This window comes from Centroberyx gerrardi, chromosome 11 (assembly GCF_048128805.1).
Source record: "Centroberyx gerrardi isolate f3 chromosome 11, fCenGer3.hap1.cur.20231027, whole genome shotgun sequence".
NCBI classification, from domain to species: Eukaryota; Metazoa; Chordata; class Actinopteri; order Beryciformes; family Berycidae; genus Centroberyx; species Centroberyx gerrardi.
The window spans coordinates 17573585-17594661 of NC_136007.1; the positions used below are offsets into that span (position 1 = coordinate 17573585).

Sequence of the window (21077 nt, forward strand, 5' to 3'; positions counted from 1 at the left end):
TACCTGGGGGTAAATAAAGAGTAACAGGTAATAGAGATTAATGCTTCACAATATGTGAAATATTTATAAGACAACAATAAAATGACAAAACAAAACAATAAATCTAAGAGAGTACTTAATTTTTAATTTGTATAAAGTCAATCAGGTACTAGTATGTTAACAATTATATTGACTTCTTTTAATTCTTTTGTTTGTTCTTATGTTAACATAAGGTTAGTTACTGATTTGTTAGTCAAGTGCTTGAGCATTAATTTAGGGGCCATAATGTGAAGTCCTACCATTTGGTCTACAATGATAAACAGCCTGTTTTAGGCCAGGAGACATTTAAAATGAGGAGAATAACTGCTCTTTTTTCACACATGCACTCTAAATCCTTAAGAGGAAAATGAATGTGAAATAGATGATGAGGACCCTGAGCAATTGATCAACTGAAATCACTTTTATTGTCAATACAGCACAGTACACTTGAACCCATAAAAATACAAAAGTTTGTCTTATCCCTTTTTTTCATATAGTTAAATATATGCTACAGTAACACACACACATCCCTCATACTTGAAATGAGATACCATGATTGAAGTGTTCCAATTTCCAATGCTAGTTAATACTTTCTTTAAAATGGGCACTCAATAAATGACCCAAATTAACTTCATGCAGATCTTTTGATGCATTATTTTCCAGGTATATAAAACATAGTATGTGACTCATTACACTGACACTGTTGGACTGAATTTAGAACGTCCTGTCAAGCAACAAATTATATTCAAGTGTTACGATGCGTGACTCCAGCCCACATAAATATTTTGTCAAGAACTACCTCATCTTGGCGACATACTATATTCATACCAACAATGCATTGACCTTTACACCATGTTGAATATGGTCCAGGATCACTAGGAGACCTTTTAAAAAAAATAAAAAATAATAATAATAAAATAATAAACATCCCAGTGTAAATGTATAGCACACTGCTCCTTGTTCATCCCTTTGAATCTCAGCACAAAACAACATCCTCACGTCCCCTGATCATAATAATCTGAATGATCCTCATAGGCTGGATGGGAGAAACTGCAAGAGATGCCACTTATTAACAATGTGATGCTTCCTTAACCTGTACACCTGCGTAGGTAAAGTGGGGACAGAAAGATACCATGTATAAGTTTCTATTTTCAGTCATGACAACACCGAGGTGATCACAAACGGCTAACAGAAAGCTACTCCGACCATGGACCACAACTCTTCAAACTATATACAAGTGATAACTTTTACAACAGCTCACATATCACAATCTGTTTAAAAATGTTCTGGAGACAAATAAAATGGCAACTTTACCCACTAACGTATGAACTAGCGCAACTACCACATAAAGAACTGAAAGTGTAACAATTACAGATCAGTAGTGACATTTGGGTTAGCCCCATTTTCTGTCTTTAGAACAATACATTTACAAAAAGGCAGCTTGAGAAATAAAGTTATTTCTCACAAATTCACTTACTTATTCTGGAAACCGTATTCCCAAAAGAAGGCTAAATCTGGCCAGCTCCACAATGTTGACTACCAGCCTTAATAAAATGTCTCTATTATGTTTGTGCATGCAAGTATGTATGAGAGCCAACTATAACACTAAAAGAATGACACATTGATTCATTGACCCTGAAATGCTCACTTGTTACAGTAAAAACAGATGGTTAAAAGATGCATTAAAATGCTCATTTAAAAAAAGAAAAAATCCACAATATAAGAGCAGGCATTTGGAGTGAAAGGCGATGTCTGTGTGCATCTTTGCGGACATTCAGTCGACCTTCTTGCTGCGCAGGCGGACAGTGTCCAGCAGGTGTCTGCAGACGGGGCCCGTGTGTTGGGAGAGGAGGGTGAGCAGCTTCCCGTGGATGAGAGTCAGCAGGGTCTGGTGGCCCGCGGCCCAAACCCGGTACCAAGGCCCGTAGAACGGATCAGACACAGCCGGACACAACATGTTGTTCAGATTGACCTCAGTCACCTGGAGGCGAACAGAGAGAAAGAAGCAGGGAGAGAGAGAAAGAGAGAGAGAGGTTGACTAAATGCATCCTCCCAGCTCCTAGCTGGATGCTTATTTCATCAAGTATACTACTACCAATCATAATAATCACAAGTATTACCCAACTGGATAATGAGTTTTTGATACAAATAGCGTGGTCGACTTCACTCCGCATATCTTACTATATTTATCCGTATCTACCGGATTTTTGCTCCATAAACTTTATCAGTAAGGAGACTGAGGGATGAGAGTCGATGGCATGTAATTTTATAAATGTGAGTATTTGACTGTGTAGATCACTGCTTTACATTGCTGGATCTCTGACTATTGAATGATTTATTTCATTTTATGATGTTTGTATTTGGCTATCTAACCGCTTGTTGCCATTTTATAATAGTTATTCTAACTTAAGGACAACGGTCTCATTGTTAACCCTCCAGATGAAACTGGTGACACGGCTAACAAGTGATGGAGGCTAAAGCTATTTGTACACATCATTCTGTTGAGGAATGTTTCCCAGATGTGAGTGTATTTTTCATGGTGAAATATCACATATGTCCAGCAGAGGGCTCTGTCTTACCAGGCCCAGAACCTGCAAGAAGAGGAAGTGATAGAGGAACAGGATGCCAGTGGATAGCAGCGCCCACCACATGTCCCCCAGGGGCTCCGGCTTGTACACACCTGCAAAAAGAAAATGCTCATGAAACATTTGAACTCATTTCTAGGTTAAAGAGAACGAAAGTGCACCGAATGTATCTTCTACTGCCAACGCTGGCCACCTGTTGCCAACACTTGGCCAAGCAAAAAAATAAAAAATAAAAAATAACTTAACAAAGAAGCCAAATGCTATTTCCACTCACTGATACGGTTCAGTTCATGCCATGTCAATTAAGTCAGCAGACCGAAAGCCGTGCGACTACAGCGGAGCCGGCGACAGGGAGATGTAATGGAGATAAGGTGGCAAACATGCTGTTCATGTTTCCTCCCTGGCAACAGACTACCACTTTGTTAGTGTAATGCCAGGGGAGTCATGACACACATCCGGATACAACACACATCTCATTTCAGCTGAACTAGAACATGTTGAATATTTCCTTTTGTGGTGCTCCAATATCATGTTACCAATGAACACTGAGGCACTGCTGGAGAGTTTCCACTCGTCTGCTCTGCCTTAGATAATCCACTCTGACGTTTAATTGGCTTCTTCCAATTAAAAACACAGGAGGCAGAAGAAGTAACCTTGAAATTACAGATGTGACCAAGGAGACATAAAATGGAATCCTATCTGTCCTTGTGTTTGTACTTTGTCTTGTTTATACTTCAGCTCTTTTTAAGCCTTCTTTAAACCTTTATTTATTCTTCAAAAATTTTCCAGCAACGCCCTGCTTCACATTCACACAGTTCAACAAATTCACACCTGGCAGCTGCCCAACGTAACCACAGTCCTGTACTGCTCCAGAGGGTTTAGTGCCTTGCTTGTTGAGGGAGGGGAGAGTGTTGCTCTCACTTTCTCCACGCTGAACCAGCCACTTTCTAGTCACAAGCCTGCTTCTCTAACCTCTGGGATACCACACCCACCAGGTAATCACTCCATGAGGACAATAAACATTCACTCAGCTGAGGAACATAAAACTGTGTTACACATTACAGCCTCATTTCCCTGATAGGTTAGATATTGCAGTGTAAACTTTAAATTTGTTCCATGTTTGCATACACTTTGAAATACCCTCTTTGAACTAAATTCCAAAATGGCCTCTAAAACCAATTGACTAACTTAAATTGAGTCCTAGGTGAGAACTAGAGCTAAATAAACAGAGGCTCTAGGCTTTAACAACTTCCTTAGTTACTGGAGTGTTGGTGGGGAACAGAGGAAATTAGCAATTTTCAGTCTTTAGTGAAATAACCGCTGCCTTTGTACAGGTAAAAAAAAACTGGAAGTTCAAGATCATGATGTAACCTGCAACGGTTTGTAAAGGGGTGCAGAGTTTGGAAGTCCCCAGTGAATGCAAATGTGTCTTTACTGTCATAGTACGAGCAGTTTTCCCTCATACCACTCAGAAGTACAACAGGTTATGGCTATAATCCTGGCTCATTAACACAAGAAAAATAGGTGCAATTTCTGGAATACGGGATTATTATGCAATTGCAGAACTTGAAGCTCTACACAACCTCATCTGAAGGACAAGCGAGTCATTTTTACATCCAGGGAAGGCCCCGGGTTTTCACCTCGCAGGTTCCAGGGACCAGAGAGAGGGGTCCAGTTTGTCCATGAGTGTGCTCTTCCTCGAATAGTTATGACCAGAGGAAGGGTGGGACCTTCCCCTGACACACAAATGATGCATTTGTTCTTTGGGCACAACTGTAGAGTGATTTAGCTACATTTCCCTGAGTGTAGTGACAACAGGAAAACCTTTTAAAAAAAGACGGCGGTGGATTGGTTGATGATTTAAATCAAAATTTGTGACATTTTCATATAAATAAATTCTCATTTTGCTACTATCGCTGATTGATATAACACAAAAGTGATTCAACCTCTACCCAGTCCATGAAAGCTTTTGCTGTTCTAAAGTCTCAGTAGGTAGCAGGTAGGACTTTCCAGGCAAAAATCCTCTGGTGCAAAGGAAGCGATACATTTTACGTTACCAGAGGCAGCAACAGAGGTTTGTTTGGAGTAAACAGAAGAAGAACTGGGTAGTTGGCAGCACCAGTGATAGCTACCATGGCTGAACAGACAAAGAAAAGTCCAGTGCCTACAGAAACTCCAAGGAAAAAGATGCCACAGTACTGACTGCACTGTCCAGGTAAAGAAACTGGAAGTCCAAAATCATAACTTCTTGACAATTAAATTCTTGACCGCTTATCACCAAAGATGGCATCTTGGGTGGCAATGACTGCAGACAACAAAGGTGTAATTACAAAAGAGCAGCACTCACCTCCTTTCCTTAAGAGGTAAAGAGGCACCAGGTAGAGCATGGAGTGCTGGATGTAGTAGATCTCCTTCTCAAACGGCAGCTGAGGAGAGGAAAAACAAAACTATTTAAATTCTGCAGAACCTTCATTACCGCTGGCGTATTTGTGATCCCCCAAAGACAAGATGTGCAGAGTAACAAGCTATAACTGCTCACATCTCAAATGGTTAGTTCAAATTTTTTTGTTCAAAGCAATATGAGAGTCTGTATAAGTTCTACTTTTATAAACAAATAGTGAAGGAGGAGTTGAAGATGCCGCTGCTTAAGAGCTGACTGATGACTTTCTATGTTTTCATGTTGTTGGAGGTATCACCGATACTTCATAAGGAAGTATTTTCTTTTATGTAATTCTTGTAAGTACATTTTCTATATAATTTATTCTTTTACTGGCAGATTTCTGGGGATCTGATGCAAGTTCTCAGGCATTCATAAAGGCTGTGACGCAAAGTTGAGTCCATTAACATCAGAACTGAGCATGCTGCTGCTCAGACCTCAGACTTGTGTTTGGCACATTTGGTGTATGAACTATCTTGAGAGTCAAAGCTGACTAACCAAGCAGCTAACACTTGCATGGTGAAAAGTACAGCACGGAAAATGCACCACCATCACCATCACACCTCACTGCGTCTCTCAAGGCATACTTCCCTTATTCTTAGAGTGCTACACGTTCACTAACTGACAGGGAAGTAAGTTCATGGCTATTTTAAAATTTTGCTTTTGTACGATTTTTTGCAGTTTCTCTTCTGTAGTAGGAACATCTGATCTTTAAAGGAATCATATTAGAAACTGAAAATTTCCTATATTTATGTGAAGACTGGTTAATGAACACATTGTCAAAATTGACCAGATAGATTTTTAAGTTACTGCATACATCCATTGTAACTGGTCGTTATTGGCAACCGTCGCAGAGAGAAAGCCTTCCTATCAGGCAGGGTTGGAGGATTTGAATGATCCCCTCTAGTTTGCCTCCACTCACGCAGCGGATTTGCATGATTATAATCATGAGAGCTCGTACTGCCTGCCACAAAAGTACTCCAGCATTTTGACTTCTGCATGTTAAATGTACTAAAACACTAAATGTACTAAAACATCACAAAACATATTCATATCATAAGACATATTTGTAAATAAGTACATAAAATGTGATCTTTGACCGTATCAAAGCTAAGGTAGAAAACTTTGAGTCATATTGAGTTGTAATAAAAATGCAATAGAAGGGATCAGGCTATAAACAAGCAATCCATGTTTATAGTCTGATCCCGAAACTCACACAATGAAGAAGACTTGCAAATGGCTGCAAAACCGGATCTTACAGGACAAAAGTTGAAGGCTTATTGAAATTGAAAGCAAGGTTTTATTGAAGATTTCTTTCCAGTATTGATTACTTACCAGTCTAGTGTTGACTACAGGGAACATTAGAGCCAATAACGCACCATTCAACATGTGGACCTGGAGCCTGAAAAAGACATGTCAAAAAATAAGTTCACTTGACACTGAAGAATTCAGTCCACACGCAACTTCTGGACAAATGCATGTTAGGCTACTAGTTGTGCTCTACACTACATGACTGCATCAGAGAGGACAGCATGTTAAACAGCCTGGAGATCTGCTTCATGTCCTCGGCAACATCTGCCTCAGACTTCTGTGAAAAATCTCAACAATCATTTCCACACTCCACACATCATCTCAACTAGAGGCTGACTGATTTATTAGTTTGGCCAATTAGTTAGGGTTGATTAGTGCCTTTATAAGCACGCGGTAATAGGTGGATGTGAGCGCAGATTATGCTCTGTGTTGTTGAAAATAAATCAGAGAGCTCCCTGGTGCTGTTAGCGGCAGCTGCCTCTCAGTGTTTGCTTGGCACTCTTTTGCAGGGTCAGATCCTCATGGAAGTGTTGATTGGGGAAAGTCAAGTCGGTGACCGTACAGGCGGTAATTGAATCCTTCATTCTATGCGCACGCTTTGGAGACTTGACATTTCTACCATCCATTAAGAAATCACACAAAATTGCAACAATCATCATGATTCTGATTAATCAGTAACTCTAGTTATTCATTCATAATTAGTATAATTTTTCACATATTTCAGCCTTTAGTTAGCACATATTCTTCTACTGCTCCCAGCTCACTCACCATTCAATACACACACAGCCTGTCTGCTCCTGCAGACAGAGGGAGTGTGATGCTTGTTTAGTTAACTTGCAGAGCTGCACATCCAAAATAAGGATAGATGTTTGTCTTCATCAACAATAACCTGCATATAAAAAAACTCCAGGACCTTCTGTGTAAAAGTCTCGACCTTAGTCGATCTCCTCTGATTTTACCGTTCTTTTCATCTCTTGTTGTCCTTGAGCTTAATGAGCCAAATTAACTGTTGTGACAACCAAGGACACTGGGAAAACACAGCAGTGCTGCTGGAATGTGTTCAAATTCCCCACCTGCCATTTTGGGGGCCTCCAGAACATTTAGAAAAAAACATTGAAAATATTACTTCAAAATAGACAATTTGGTTTTTGTTTTGAATTTGAATTTGTTCACAAATTAAATGTGGTACTAAACAAGAAGCTAAGTATAAATGCTATTCCAATGTCATAGGATGGTTCAATCAGTACTTAGGAAAATGAACGACTCTTTATGCAAGCCAGAAGCCAGGACTCAAATCTCTGATGTCAAACTGATATACAAGCTGGAGCCGCTCCACTGGATGAAGAGGAGACCGAGTTTATGAACTGATTAACACTTAAACAACCATAAAAAAAAACATAATTTAATCTTTCCCCCAGAAAATCATCCTAGTCACAGTCACATTTCCCATCCTATAACAACCTCTGCAGTCTTTTTTCTGGCAATAGTACACATATACTGATCAAGAGTAATCTAACATGACATTTAGGAATGACATATCCAAAGCTGTAACGTAACAGTCTTTCCCTTTAACCTAAAAAAGGTGGTTGTTTGCATCCCTTATTGAAATCAATGAGCATGGCTTGTCACATGTTGACATCTTAGCTAGTAATGGCAAATACTGACACTTGAAGTGCAAATACAGTTCTACTTGATTTTGCATTTTTGAGCTGCACATAAAAAGCCACATACACACAAGCTAAAAATGACATAAGGGAGTCTCCTGAACCAGATCTAATTCCTTGTGCACCCATTGTACATGGTGAAATAATCTGATGGGAAACCCCGTAAAACACCAGGTAAGCTGATACTGCATTATGAACTAATTCGCATTATGAAAGAGCATGAGAGCGATGACCCCGCCCTGATAATTAAAATATCTTATCTTACCATCTGAGGTGGCTCACTTAAGTATTTTCATGAGAGGTTTGTTGGGGAGTGTTTCATCACAGGTTTATTTTTAGTGCTTTATGGTAATTTCCGGCAAGACAGCAACAGATTGCCTAGATATCGCAGCAGCCACTCACTGTTTGATTCCCATGGGCTGTAGGAAGAGAAAGTGACCCTGCCTGTATTCATTCCTGAGCTAATCCCACTTCATTTTCCCCACTGACAAATAATTTCTCATGAATAATTAACTGCCCAAACCATAGTTTAGATAAATAAAGTTAAAAGTTATGTCATAAGTCATAATCCCCCAAAAAGTTGATTGAAATAAAGCACTGTCAAAACCCAATTCAATCTGTAGCAGCCTGTAAGTAATTACAATCAATTACAATCAAAAGACGTCTGAGTACTCACCTAAATACAACCATCGCTGTTTTACATGGTGGGCAGGCCAGCAGGAAGATCTGGTGAGGAAAGCACAGAGACAAGAGAAATGTCAATTAAACTCACTGAAAGTTAAACTCATGTTCAATCATTTTCACCATAACTGTAGGGATTATTGGACAGAATGTTTTCAGTGGTTAGAGCGCTGAGTGCTATAAATTAAAAACTATTTTAACTTTCAGCAAAGGAGACTGCTTTAAATGAGTTTTCTATAGTTTCACAGTAACAGCAGTAGTCATGAACAGAGCGCATCCCACACCCAACTGTTAAGTGCTTCTAGCCCAAACAAATAAAAATTAATTAAAAAAGAAAGTGCTGAGTAAGCACAAGGACTAAGAGCGACACACAGGAGGATGCTACCACAATTAGTGTAGGATTTGAAAGCATTAAAATGACTGCCAGTTGTTGATATAAATGTATTTTATTGATCGTTTGGTTTTAAAAAGGACTGTTTGGCTTGACAGAAACCTCCTTTATCTGCAACTCATTGCTTATGGAAGAGAGAGAAGGTTCTACAATGCAATCGATTCCTGTCAGAATAATACATCAGACGTGTACTAATTCAGGACTGGTTGGTCCCCAACCGCTCACAGTGTTAAAAAGGATTTTGTGCTTTCCTCAGCACTGTTTGACCTTTATGTTAATGGTCTTGCTTGTAAGGTTACAAAACAAAACCCACGGACTTAAGATTCTAGGTTAAATTCCCAGCTTCTTCATGCTGGTGTTTCCTCTTAGCAGAATCAGAAATAGTTTAACAAAAGATCCTATATATTTTCAGCTCTTAGTATTCAAAATGGAGGCTACTGTCAAAACTGAAGTTATACGTTCTAGAAGAAAGGATACGCTGTCAGTTACAGTCAGTCAGTTACAGTTAGAAAGGAGACATGTCATTTTCATTTCCATTTCCATACCTCTATTTCCCTGTCATACACGTTCATAGTATAGAGCTAGTTTTATTCTTGAATGAGCATTTAGGTTATAAGCTCGCTACCAGGATCTGCTGGTGGGAGCGTGCTGTCAGCGGCTCACAAATTGATGTAAAGATCTTGGATGTGGCTCGTAGTACCAGTTATATAAGTCTCATGTATGCCCAGTGATGGACTATGTGGCTTGCAGTATCCTCTAAGCGTCGGCCTAAAGGATACTGCAAACGTGGATTGGTTCAAAACACGGTTCGACACAAAGAAGAGATGGTTTGTCTATGGAAAAGGTTGAAAACTGAATGACCAGAAAGCTATTTATTTGGGACTTGTCGTTACCCATGGGCCATGCAGGGAGCTTTTGGATTTTTCTTTAAAAGGAGACTGATCTGCAGTATATACAGTATATATCAAACCAAAATTACCTGCAATGTGAACAGAACTTTAGTTATTTATGTTCAATTCTTATATGTATTAAGTATTTTGCAGAGGCCATCTGTAACAAACAAAAACTTGAACATATTGCAAGACTCACTACTACTATGTATAATCCTGAAACTTATGTTTATGTTGACTATGGACCCTGTGTTCTTCAAACTATGGATGTTTGATAATGCTCATTTCTATTTCTGAGGAATGAGAAAAAATAAAAATAAGGTACTTTACGAAAGAAAATTGCTTGGCAAAGTTGAAAGTTGTCATTGCTCGATCTAAATCTTGAGTTGTTTCTCTCACTGTGACTCACTATTATGGTATAGCCTATATGTTTGGGATTATGCTGCCATGCGGTAGAACAGTGATTCTCAACCTGTTTGGCTCGTGAACCCTTAAAATGAAGCGATGCCACAGGCTGCATATGCAGAGTGGTGAACAGTTCGACCAAATAATGGTTTTCCCTTTTCAGGTTGACTCATTTGATTTATTATCAGAGGAGGCCTGGAGGCTGAGAACTACAGTATTTCACAAGGAAAAAAAAGCATAAATACACAAAATAAATTTGTATAGTAGAAATATTTTTTTCCTATCCCATAAATCATCTCAAGACCCCCCCAAAGATTATCTTGCGACCCCCTGTGGCGTCCCGATCCCCAGGTTGAGAACCACTGCTGTAGAAGTTTGCCACTTGTTGGACTCTTTGTCTTATGCCAGAGAATTAAATAAAGTATTTTGAAGTGGCACAATGAGGATTGGCATTTTTAGGTACTATACCCAATTACATACAGCTCTTACTTTCAAAATTAAAATATGCAAATTAGTACCTACATAACACAAAAAATACAGCGAGCGGAGTCATGATCTTATCTGTAAGCGAGTACTACCTGAACAGAACTACTTGCACATAATCCAGTGCAGCACATACTCACTGGAACCAAGAAGGGAGACGAGACCCTGAGCTTTCATTCAACACACAACACTTGTGTATCTGATGTATTGAGGAATTTGCATGAATTTGCATATAGCATATGCAAAACAGTACCTAAACCGAGTACTGTGTCAGCTAAGGGCTTGATCTACCACTCTGCTCCTCTTCAGCTGTAGCACATCGAGCTACAACACTGGAAACGTTGTCATGGGCTACGTGACAAGGGCTGCGCTCCATAGAATTCAATCAAATATCTTGCAAAAAAATAATACATTTAATGCATACTTTTATTTTCCTCACATTAACCCTGAAAAACCTGACATTTCTTTGTCATTTCATGGAGATTTTCCCCATACCCATTTGTATTATGTGGGTGTAATAGCGCTTTGGCAGTGGCAGACAAGAGCTGATATTGCAGATGGCAGCTGTTAAACTTACTGTGAAATAGCACTTCCCTGCTGTGTGCTTTTACTGTCATCATTGCTAAATCCCCAAAAATGTGGTGAGACAGCTAAATTTTGAAAGAAATTGAGCTTCGACTTAATCAGCAACTTGAAGCAGTGGGTTTAACCACTGTATCTAAGCCTGAGACATCAGAACAAACATCTTTGGTACAGTTTGTTTTTACTACTTGCCCACGACCAATTACACACACGTCTACACTGTTTCAGACCTGCACAAAAATATCTGCCCAAGTCTTAACAAATAAGCAGCATCGTTCAGTTAAGAAAGGAGATTCAGTGACATTCTTTGTATGCAAACTCACAGCCGTTATCTGCTGATATGCATGTGGTCGTTTCCAAAGGTGGTTCTATAATTCAAACGCACAGCAGGAAGGTAAGAGAAAATTTGCATTCTACTCTCAGACGGTCAAACAGAGTCATTTGTATTGGGCAGCGCTTTGCCTCAAACAGCATCTTCACTTGCTTATCCAAAATAATTAGAATTACAAATTCACTGTCAGTGACAGCGTCTCCTCTGATGTGATTATTGCAGCTGTGTTACCAGCTAAGCTATTTCAAGAACTAGCAACTTAACTGACAACATCACACAAATACATATTTTGTCTGAAGTTTCACCTTCTTGTAGATCGTGAAAAGTTGTTAAAAGATGGTTTGGCAAGAAATTCCAATGTATTGACCTGTTACACGGAATCATTATTCATTATTTTGTTACAAATCAAACAATGGTAAGGATCTTTTTACTCATGTTCTTCTACCTCTGTACATTTTCAAAATTACAAGGTAACATCTTATTCCAAACACATGTCCCAATCTATACAGAAGTTCAATCAATAAACATTGAAACAATTATATGATAAAGCCACTTGCACTATCTGGATAGTGAGATGTTGACTTTCAAACATGTAGAAAATGTAAAATGGGCTATATTGGCTGAAATAAGTGTTCAAGCCTTAAGAGGTCAACATACTTCAGCAGCTGCCACTGAACCAACAGCCATCATCTTCTTCATCACAAGCTTCTGCAGCTCCGATGAAGAATGAGTATCAAACCAGCCTTGATGCTCCTGCTACAGCACTAAAAGACAGTTAACTTTAATGGTTGCTTCTCTCTACTAATTTTACAACTGAATTATAACTTTATCTGGAGGTACTCTGTGGCACAGCAGGCTGTGGCGTATGCCATCATCTCTCTCCTGTGTTTCCTGTTGCTCTTCTTCTATTTACTGCTCAGTGGAAAAAGACATGGAATAATCTGAAAAAAGAAAGCAAAAAAAATTGCAGTGTTGTAACAGAGAGTATCTCTATTTTGTTACTGTACAGGTGAAGACTGCTTTCATCAGAATGATAGCAGCGGGTAACAAGAAGAGGCAAGATATTCAGGGAGAGACCAGTCAAACAGGTGCTAGAATGACAACTGTATTGTTTCCAAAACAAAGCACGATCATCACATTTCCCAAGCCCAGACTCCAGAAAAACACTGCAAAGAATGAATGACCAGCCAGTGTTGAGCATTTTTGGTAGATTAAGCAAGATTGCGCTACCTTACCTTCACAATAGGCATGTGTTTATTGCAAATATTATAACTTAATTGTGATTGGACAAAAAAGCGATATCATTATCTTTGCATGTTAAGGGCTCATTACAGATTAAGCAATTCATTAGTGGTGAGTTATTACTTCCTTTTGATTTACGCTAGTGCTTTTTATAGGAAGCTATCTGATGGGGTCAACAATCCATTTGGTTGGTGATAAGATTATTGCTACATATGGCTACCATTACTGATAATATTGATAGTGTAGACTGTAACACAGATACTGTAACATATCAGAGTTTCTTGCACCCAGCGTGTTAGCGGTGCGGCGCTTCAATTTATAGATGAGCTCTACAAGGCAAAGAGCTGAGTCATTGTTTCACGTTAAGGTGCAGGTCACAGTTATGGTTGAAATGATATACAGGTCAAAGCTGCTGACCTTATGTTCATTGCTCCATTATTCCCATAACCAAGGTGTTAGACTATTTTTAACCCCTTCACAGCCACTGCAGAAATACCTAACGCCCGTTTGGAAAAAGGATAAGAGTTGTTTCCAGTGGTTATACTCCTTTGAAAGTTTACAGATGGTATTGGGAGGCTGGAGCAATATTTTTCGTCATCACCCTACCAAAAATTCATCATTACTGTATCAGTGTTTCAAATAATCAGTATGCTTATGCACATTAAACCCGTGGCAGGTTCTTCAGGGGAATTAAGTTCACTTGATAAAGGGGGTTGGGTTTTTTTTCTAGTGATTACTTTATCACAAATCAAAAGAACACGTTCACCTTCTGGGAGCCAGCGTAGAATCCTGTAGGTCAGGAGTCATTTGGACAGATAACGCTGACCACACACACACACACACACACACACACACACACACACACACACACACACACACACACACACACACACACACACACACACACACATACCAATACCAATACCAATACCAATACCAATAGGGGAATTCCATTACTTTGACCTAATCTGTCATCCTTTAAGATCCACTAAATGATGAACTATGACACCAGTCTATACTCCCTTTAATGATATTTAGTGTAGAGGACAACCAGGAGGCCAGTGCCAACAGGACGCCACCTCAACAATAATGACAAATTCAACCATTCAAGATTCAAAAACGCTTAATTATAAACATTGGAATATATTCACAGTTGCGTTCAGTAATTTCACAATGATCAAAGTCGTTTTTTGTATGTGTACACTAAGCATAGATACATTAAGATAATTTTGGCATTACAGACAATTTCTCTGTGTAAAAACACTTAAAAATACACAAATCCTCAAATCTTTGAACACCAAAACCAAAACACCCATTACAACAGGAAAAATGATCCAAAATCAATAATGTTTTTGCAAAACACTTAAGCTATAATCACTATTATTTTGAAAATATGTATATATAAATCTAACTTTGTATACAAAGCTAAGATCTTCCATTCCGGCTTTCATTTCTTATGAGCAGTATCCTTTTTTTGGGGTTGTGATGACTGAAATGTCACAGAGTCCAGGTCATGTATTCCCTAGTTAAACCAATACACTTCGAATCAATATTAGCTGTGTAAATAGATAGCCTACCTAAAGAAGCAAGTTTGTTTTACATGTGTTTTAAGTAAAGAATATAGTGAAAATACTGTCTGGGCTAGGAGACCAGAGGTAATGAATTGAATTCCCTCTTTGAAAACACTATCTGTTTAATTATCTAACATTGTCAAGGTGCTGAAGTGGCTTTGGGAGAGAGTAGAGTTATGCTATTTCTTCATGAATCACAGTAAAATAGGACAAATCATATAGCCATGATGGTGTGTCATGATCCAGCAGCTTCTGTAGGGTTATTGTATGCCTGCCTTTGAGCTCCATCCATCCATTAGGAGAGCTTGGATCAAATTGTTGTTCATTGTCCTCCAAGGTGCTCTCACAAGGTCCTAAGTGGCGGTCCCAGGGCAGCTTGCAGGCTCTCTCACAGTGAGCAGCTCTTTGGCAGCACCGCCATATGTGGACCAGCTCTAGTATGTTCAAGGGAAAAGATTATAAGGTTTAGTTTCAAGTCTGGAAAACATGAATATCAAAAATGATTATGTTAAATGTTATCGCTATAAAATCACATAGTGCTGCTTGCCTACCTTGTAGTCTTGCTTGTGTCGTCTTGATGCATCTCCATCAGGCCAGTGAAACCTTGGATTCCCCCCCCCCACACAACAGGAAGCCTACAAATCGCCGCACAGCGTTTCACAATGCTGTCTGTGCTCAAGTGGTGATTCACCTTGATGCAAGATGAGCTGCATGCCAAATGGGCTTGGCAGTAATTGCAAAACACGATGGTGCCGACAATATCTAGTCTGGTCAGATGAACCTTTCACACCTCACATTAAATTCGTCCCACTGACTCCCACCACCAGCACGTCTAAGTCAAAGTGGTGGGAGGTACCTTGACCCCCCCTCCCCGATCGGTTTGTCCTCATCACCCTTTCAATCAAAATGAAATCTCGTTGGCTTCATTGAAAGGTCTTCCACAAGTTCTGACTGGTGTGATGATTGCTGAAAGATTAAAAGAGTTTTTTTTTATTTATTTTTTTTAACAATGATCAACAGTAACTGCTTTATAACAAAGGGGTTCGGGGATGCATTCTCTAAAATCTTCTCATACATTTAGAAAAAAAAAAAATTCCAAAGCAAGTCCAAAACATCTTGGTCTGGTACATAATCACCAATCAATCAACCCATTAGAACAAACTGAAAAGAAAATGCATACAATTGTCTGAATGGTGAAAGTGTCATGAAAACCATATCAGATCTCAACAAAGAGTTAGGAAAACACTGTCATTACCCTGATTTTTCCATCACATCCATATTGCATGGTGTCATCCATTTGATCGTGGCTCAAGAACAAATTTGGTTTTGTTTTTTTGTGTCCTGACCAGATCCATGGGATGCAACTGAAAATGCATTATTGTTTCCCCACATGCAAGATGTGGGCATCAGGAGCCAAATTCAGGTCAGTCAATCGATCAGTCAGTCAGACAGTCGGTCAGTCATCAGAACTTAAAACCCTATATATCAAGGATGGGGCTAATGGGGTGACACCCTCCCCCCATCGGGTCAGAACACTGTCAATCAGACTTATTGACTGGCGATGTGGAAGACCGTCCCTGCAGCAGTGTGACTGCTCCTGCTCCATGCAGAGGAAAACATAGCAGACATCTCTGTGTTGCCAGCAACTGTCAAATGTGAGCTATGAACTCATCAATCAGTCAGTCAGACAGTCGGTCAGACACTTGACTCCTAACACCAACTGGCGCTCCCTTACCTTGTACTGAGTAATGCTCATTCGCCCGGTGTTACAGTCTGGCTAATGTGTGTAGACTTTGCAACTGCAGTGGCTAATCTATGCATGACAACGCATTATTTTTCACCAGGGAATGTAAAAATGCATCCATGATGTTGGAATTTTTGAGAGATGCAATGTCTTTTGCAGCTGGTTATGGGATGACAAGATTAAGGGCAAGCTTATCAAAACTGAAGCACACTAAAATCCAAGCCCTCTGTTTCACTGAGGAAGTGTTAACTTCCACCCCCCTCGTGGAGAACACCTCCACCTCTGCAAATCAACTGGCCTCATACTGCACAAAGACCACCTACAACAATGCAACATGCTCGTCACACATCCTGTTCCACACATTTTCTTCTGATCTCATACACTCAGGCTCCATCGACCCCTGGTGTTATTCCCCACAATAAATAAACTCCTCTAAACAGGAGGCGATCATATGAAAGCATTCCCAGTTGATAAAAACAACTCCTTCCTGTTATTTTTATTTAAAAATATTAAATAAAAATAAAATTTAATATTTTTTATATATTTTAATAAATTTACAACAAACCGACTGTTTCCACCTCCTCCCCGTCTCACTCCAAGTGCATCTCTTCCCTTTTCACCAACCGCCCTCTCTAATTTCTTCTCCATCTCCCTTTCTGACCACATAAAAGTGTTAACAGGCAGAACACCTAGTTAATCTAGACCTCAATGCTCATTCATCAAGGACTTCTTCCTACCATCAGTCAGCTCCTCATCACAGCAAGAAACTTATCACCGTCTACTGGCTATCACCCCCTATCTCTATGTAATCTGAAATAATCAGAATGAATCATTAATGTTGTTCTGTCCTTTCTACTCTCTGCAAGTTACAGCATCAGCGAGTGGACAGCATAGCTCCACTGCTCTTTGGAGGGAAGTGGAGTAGGCTAATTGATAGGCTTTGTTCAAATAGGGGGAATAGTTTGACTGCATACAATAATGTCTTGGCTTGAGTGGGCCCAGTTGCGATGCCTGTGTAAAATACAAATTAAAACACAGTGGAAAGTAACCTACTGCCTAGACCCGTGGTGTTGAATCGTGTGCCGCCATGGGTCAAATATATGCAGGTTTTCATTCCAACCAAACACTATGCCAGCTGACTTCACTAGAAGTTACCCCCTTTCTGGTTGAAGGTGTGAATGAATTACTATCTCTCACAGACACTTCAGCATCAACAAATGTCTGACTTCACCTGAGTCTCCCACGGTGTCCCACAAGGTTTTGTGCCTGGCATGTATTCTCTGCACTCTTCCCCTTGATCACATCATCTGCCACCATGGCCTCCAGTAACGCTCATATGCCGACGACTCTAAGCTCTACATAACTACCAAGTCCATCATTGCTGCCACCCGCTTGCCCTCACCAATTTACTGAAATAAAATCTTGGATGCAAACCACCTCTCTCAATCTCAACTGTGACAAATGAGAAATCATCATTATTGGTCCTGAATCTCAAACCTGCACCAGCCATGACTTCTCTTTCAGCACTGATAGCTCCACACAAGGCAAGCCAACCTTTGTGAGTTTTTGGATCGTACCCTCCGATTTGAACAGTACGTTAGCCAAATAAAAAGAACAGCACTTGCTCCCACCACCGCAACAACATGGCCCGCATCCATTCCCATCTCTCCACATCCTTCAAAATCTCCACTAGCTCCCTGTACAGTACCAAATTCAGTTCAATCTACTCTTCACTAGCTACAAAGCCCTCCATAACCCTGCCTCTTCTCTCACGGACCTCTTCCATGGTCATAACCCGTCCCACGGGCTCACATCATAAGACACCCAGCTCCTGACCCCCACCTCAAGGATTGAACTTAGGACAACAGGGCTTTCTCCACTGCAGCACTTTCCATCTTGTGAAAGCAGAAGTGCTGGAGAGATGGAAAGGTGATGCTAAACTACAGATGTAACAACTTTCCACTTCGTTTGAGAGTGTATTCATTCTGTACCTTTGACCTTATATCCAGTTTTGAGACTATGGGTGCTTAGCACAAGACTGCCACCCAGTATTATATGTTTGCAATACCATTTAGAGATTATGAAACTCAGCATGAGGGAATTCAGATGTGCAGGTGCCCCTATCTGATAGATACTGGGAGGCTAGGTGTCCTTGGGAAATAATGAGTGTTTATGACCAGAAAAGAGGGATTTCACCATTTTCTTAAAGTGTGCGTTCAACAGTTGTTACTGGTCGGCACTCGGCATAATGATGAAGTAACCTTTAACCAATGGTAGTGACATAAATTATCTGTATTCTCATAAACATGACTATTCAACACTACAAAATTGAAGTTTGAGGTTTTTTGGCTCCCAATCTGCAGATTGAATAAATTGTCAAAGTACCAACTTTCTCATTCCTGAGATTTCTTCAACAGTCAGAAACACCTCCCCAACATCACAGACTAAATCACTATCCATCTCTAAAAAAAGAAAAAAAAACTAAAATCCCTACTGTTTAAAGTAACTAATGATTTTTCACTAATGCCATTTTCTGATTTTTGTTACTTATTTTATAGTGGTCATTGTTGTTGTTGATAATATCCCTGTTGATTATTTTCTCCTCATTATTTACTGTTGCTGTCATGGTGACTAGCTCTTGTTTTCTGATTTTCAGGTGTTTTGTATTAGTAGTAGCAGTAGTATTTACAAAACGATCAAGCAAGTGGACAGACATTTTCCTCTCATCAACTTAAGTTTGGTCAAATTTGTGACTTGATTTGGATGAGTCATAAGTAATTGCACATGTTAGCATTGTTTATAATATGGTTTACTAACAGACAGTAAATATCATTGTTTACTCTTTTCCTCATACAGTTTTAGGCATTTCCAAAAAGGACCAAATTAAGCATCTAGTTAAATTAAATACCCTGGTTTTGACTGGACTTAAATATTTACTGAGTAGGCTAAGGGAAGATAAGCCAAGCAATGGCAAACTAACTTGTGCTGTTACTAACCACTCCATGTAAAATATATGTAAATTGATAACTGTTTTTGAACAACTCTGAAATGAAAACCTGGACAGCGCTGCTATACTTAGAAAGCTTTTAGTACAGTTTCAAGCACTGTAGTGTAGTGTTCAACTGACAGTCTTGGTGATTTTCTCAAGGAAGCAAAAAGTAATTAGGTAAAACTGAATGGAAAATGACTACATATGGTGTTTCACCATAGGCGGAAGAGATAAGGACAATGCAATGTGAATGCAAAACCACCAAAGCAGACAAACATCTTATGCAACTGATCATAAACTGTCACTCAAGTATGGCTAATTGTTCCGTTGAAAAGCAGCTGATTTACAGACATAATACAGATGTTGGCTAGTGCTTTAACGTTAGCTGTTCTCACTGGGAAGTGAAAGTGCAAGTACACGTTGCCTAAATAGTAAGAATATGCAAATCAGACATGACTCGGCAGTGTCATCCTTACCTGGACCATGGTCACAACATGGCATGGATTCAGCAGGTATATCACAGTCTTGGTCGCGAATTTGAACCCAACCTCCACTCCAAAAGTCATGCAAAGAGCCACCAGCAACAGGTTCTTGCCCAGACTGTCCTCCTTCGTCCTTGTCCAGTCTTTTCCAACCACTTTGAGGTCTTTCGAGATGTTTATTTTCCTTAGTGCCAAGACAATCTCCACGATGGAGATAAAAACGACGACAAGGCTTTCACTCATACGCTGTTGGGGTGCCAGGAAGGCGGCACACTCCGGGCCCCCGTTGCCCTCAAACTTCGGGTCCACACCGCCATAGACCCAGTCCAACAGACTGTATATGTTATATCTGGACATATTCCTCTTCTCGTGTTGGAAAAGATACGAACAAGACGGAATAAAAGACGTCGCACCGACTTCTTGGCGAAACATGAACTGCAAGATTTCTCTTTCGTAATCCGTCCTGTAGCTGAGAGGTAGACATGTATCCACCACCTTGTAATAAGCTAGCTAAATCACTAACCTACCTGCTCCACCTACTATTAACTGATGAGCAACTTTGCTAGCAGGAGGAGGAGGCAGCTGTGTAGACTAACCGTAGCTGCTGTTAGATGCAAGCCTCTGACAGTCTTCAAGCAAGCAAGCTAACTTAGCTAGTCACATTAGCATCAGCATTATATGAAGCGGGTACGCTGGCTGCCTACGTTTTAGTCGTGTCAAGATAGAAAGCAGTTTAGCTGGGGTTCAGTTAGCGTGTTAATGTTAGCCACAATGCCGAGTTTGCCCCGATAGATAGCTAGCTAGCTACCAAGGCTACCCTGCTGAGGAGAGCAAGGAGGAGGACACCCAAAACACGTGATGTCAGCCGATGGTGCGTTCAGGACAAACCTGGGAAATTGGGACACTTCCGACTTCGGTGTTGCGTTCAGGTTCATGTTAGCCAGAGGTTGCCACACACAGTAATGCCTCGAGACCTCCAGGCGTACTTTAGGGCAGTGGGTCTCAACGTGGGGTCCGGGGACCACCAGGGGTCCTTGAGGGGATTCCAGGGGGTTCCCAGCAAATGGATGAATTGTTAAACTTCACCATTATTTCATTTACAAGAAGTTAACACAACTAGAGAATGTAGAAGAAAAGACTGTTTTGATCATAGTTTGACTGTTATCTCTCTACCTACAATAGACTGTCATGGAATTCTGGACAAATCATATCTAACAATAAAAATATTCTCAGATTTGAGTCCGAGAGACAAAATCTCATCAAATGGGGGT

The 21077-nt window shown here is 40.0% G+C and overlaps 1 protein-coding gene and 1 long non-coding RNA gene across 2 annotated transcripts; both read right to left on the bottom strand.

The window, feature by feature from the left end:
• Positions 1–424: 424 nt before the first annotated feature.
• Positions 425–20628, bottom strand: tmem164 (transmembrane protein 164). Its single transcript, XM_071915229.2, has 6 exons — positions 19801–20628; positions 8692–8741; positions 6376–6442; positions 4951–5029; positions 2598–2698; positions 425–1999 (listed from the first exon to the last, which is right to left on the bottom strand). Exons 1-6 carry the CDS (start codon positions 20236–20238, stop codon positions 1793–1795), a joined length of 942 nt encoding a protein of 313 aa, XP_071771330.1. The 5' UTR covers positions 20239–20628; the 3' UTR covers positions 425–1792.
• On the bottom strand, positions 14028–15337 carry LOC144541799 (uncharacterized). Its single transcript, XR_013506858.1, has 2 exons — positions 15143–15337; positions 14028–15025 (listed from the first exon to the last, which is right to left on the bottom strand). It is a non-coding gene; the product is annotated as an uncharacterized LOC144541799 (long non-coding RNA).
• Positions 20629–21077: the final 449 nt, after the last annotated feature.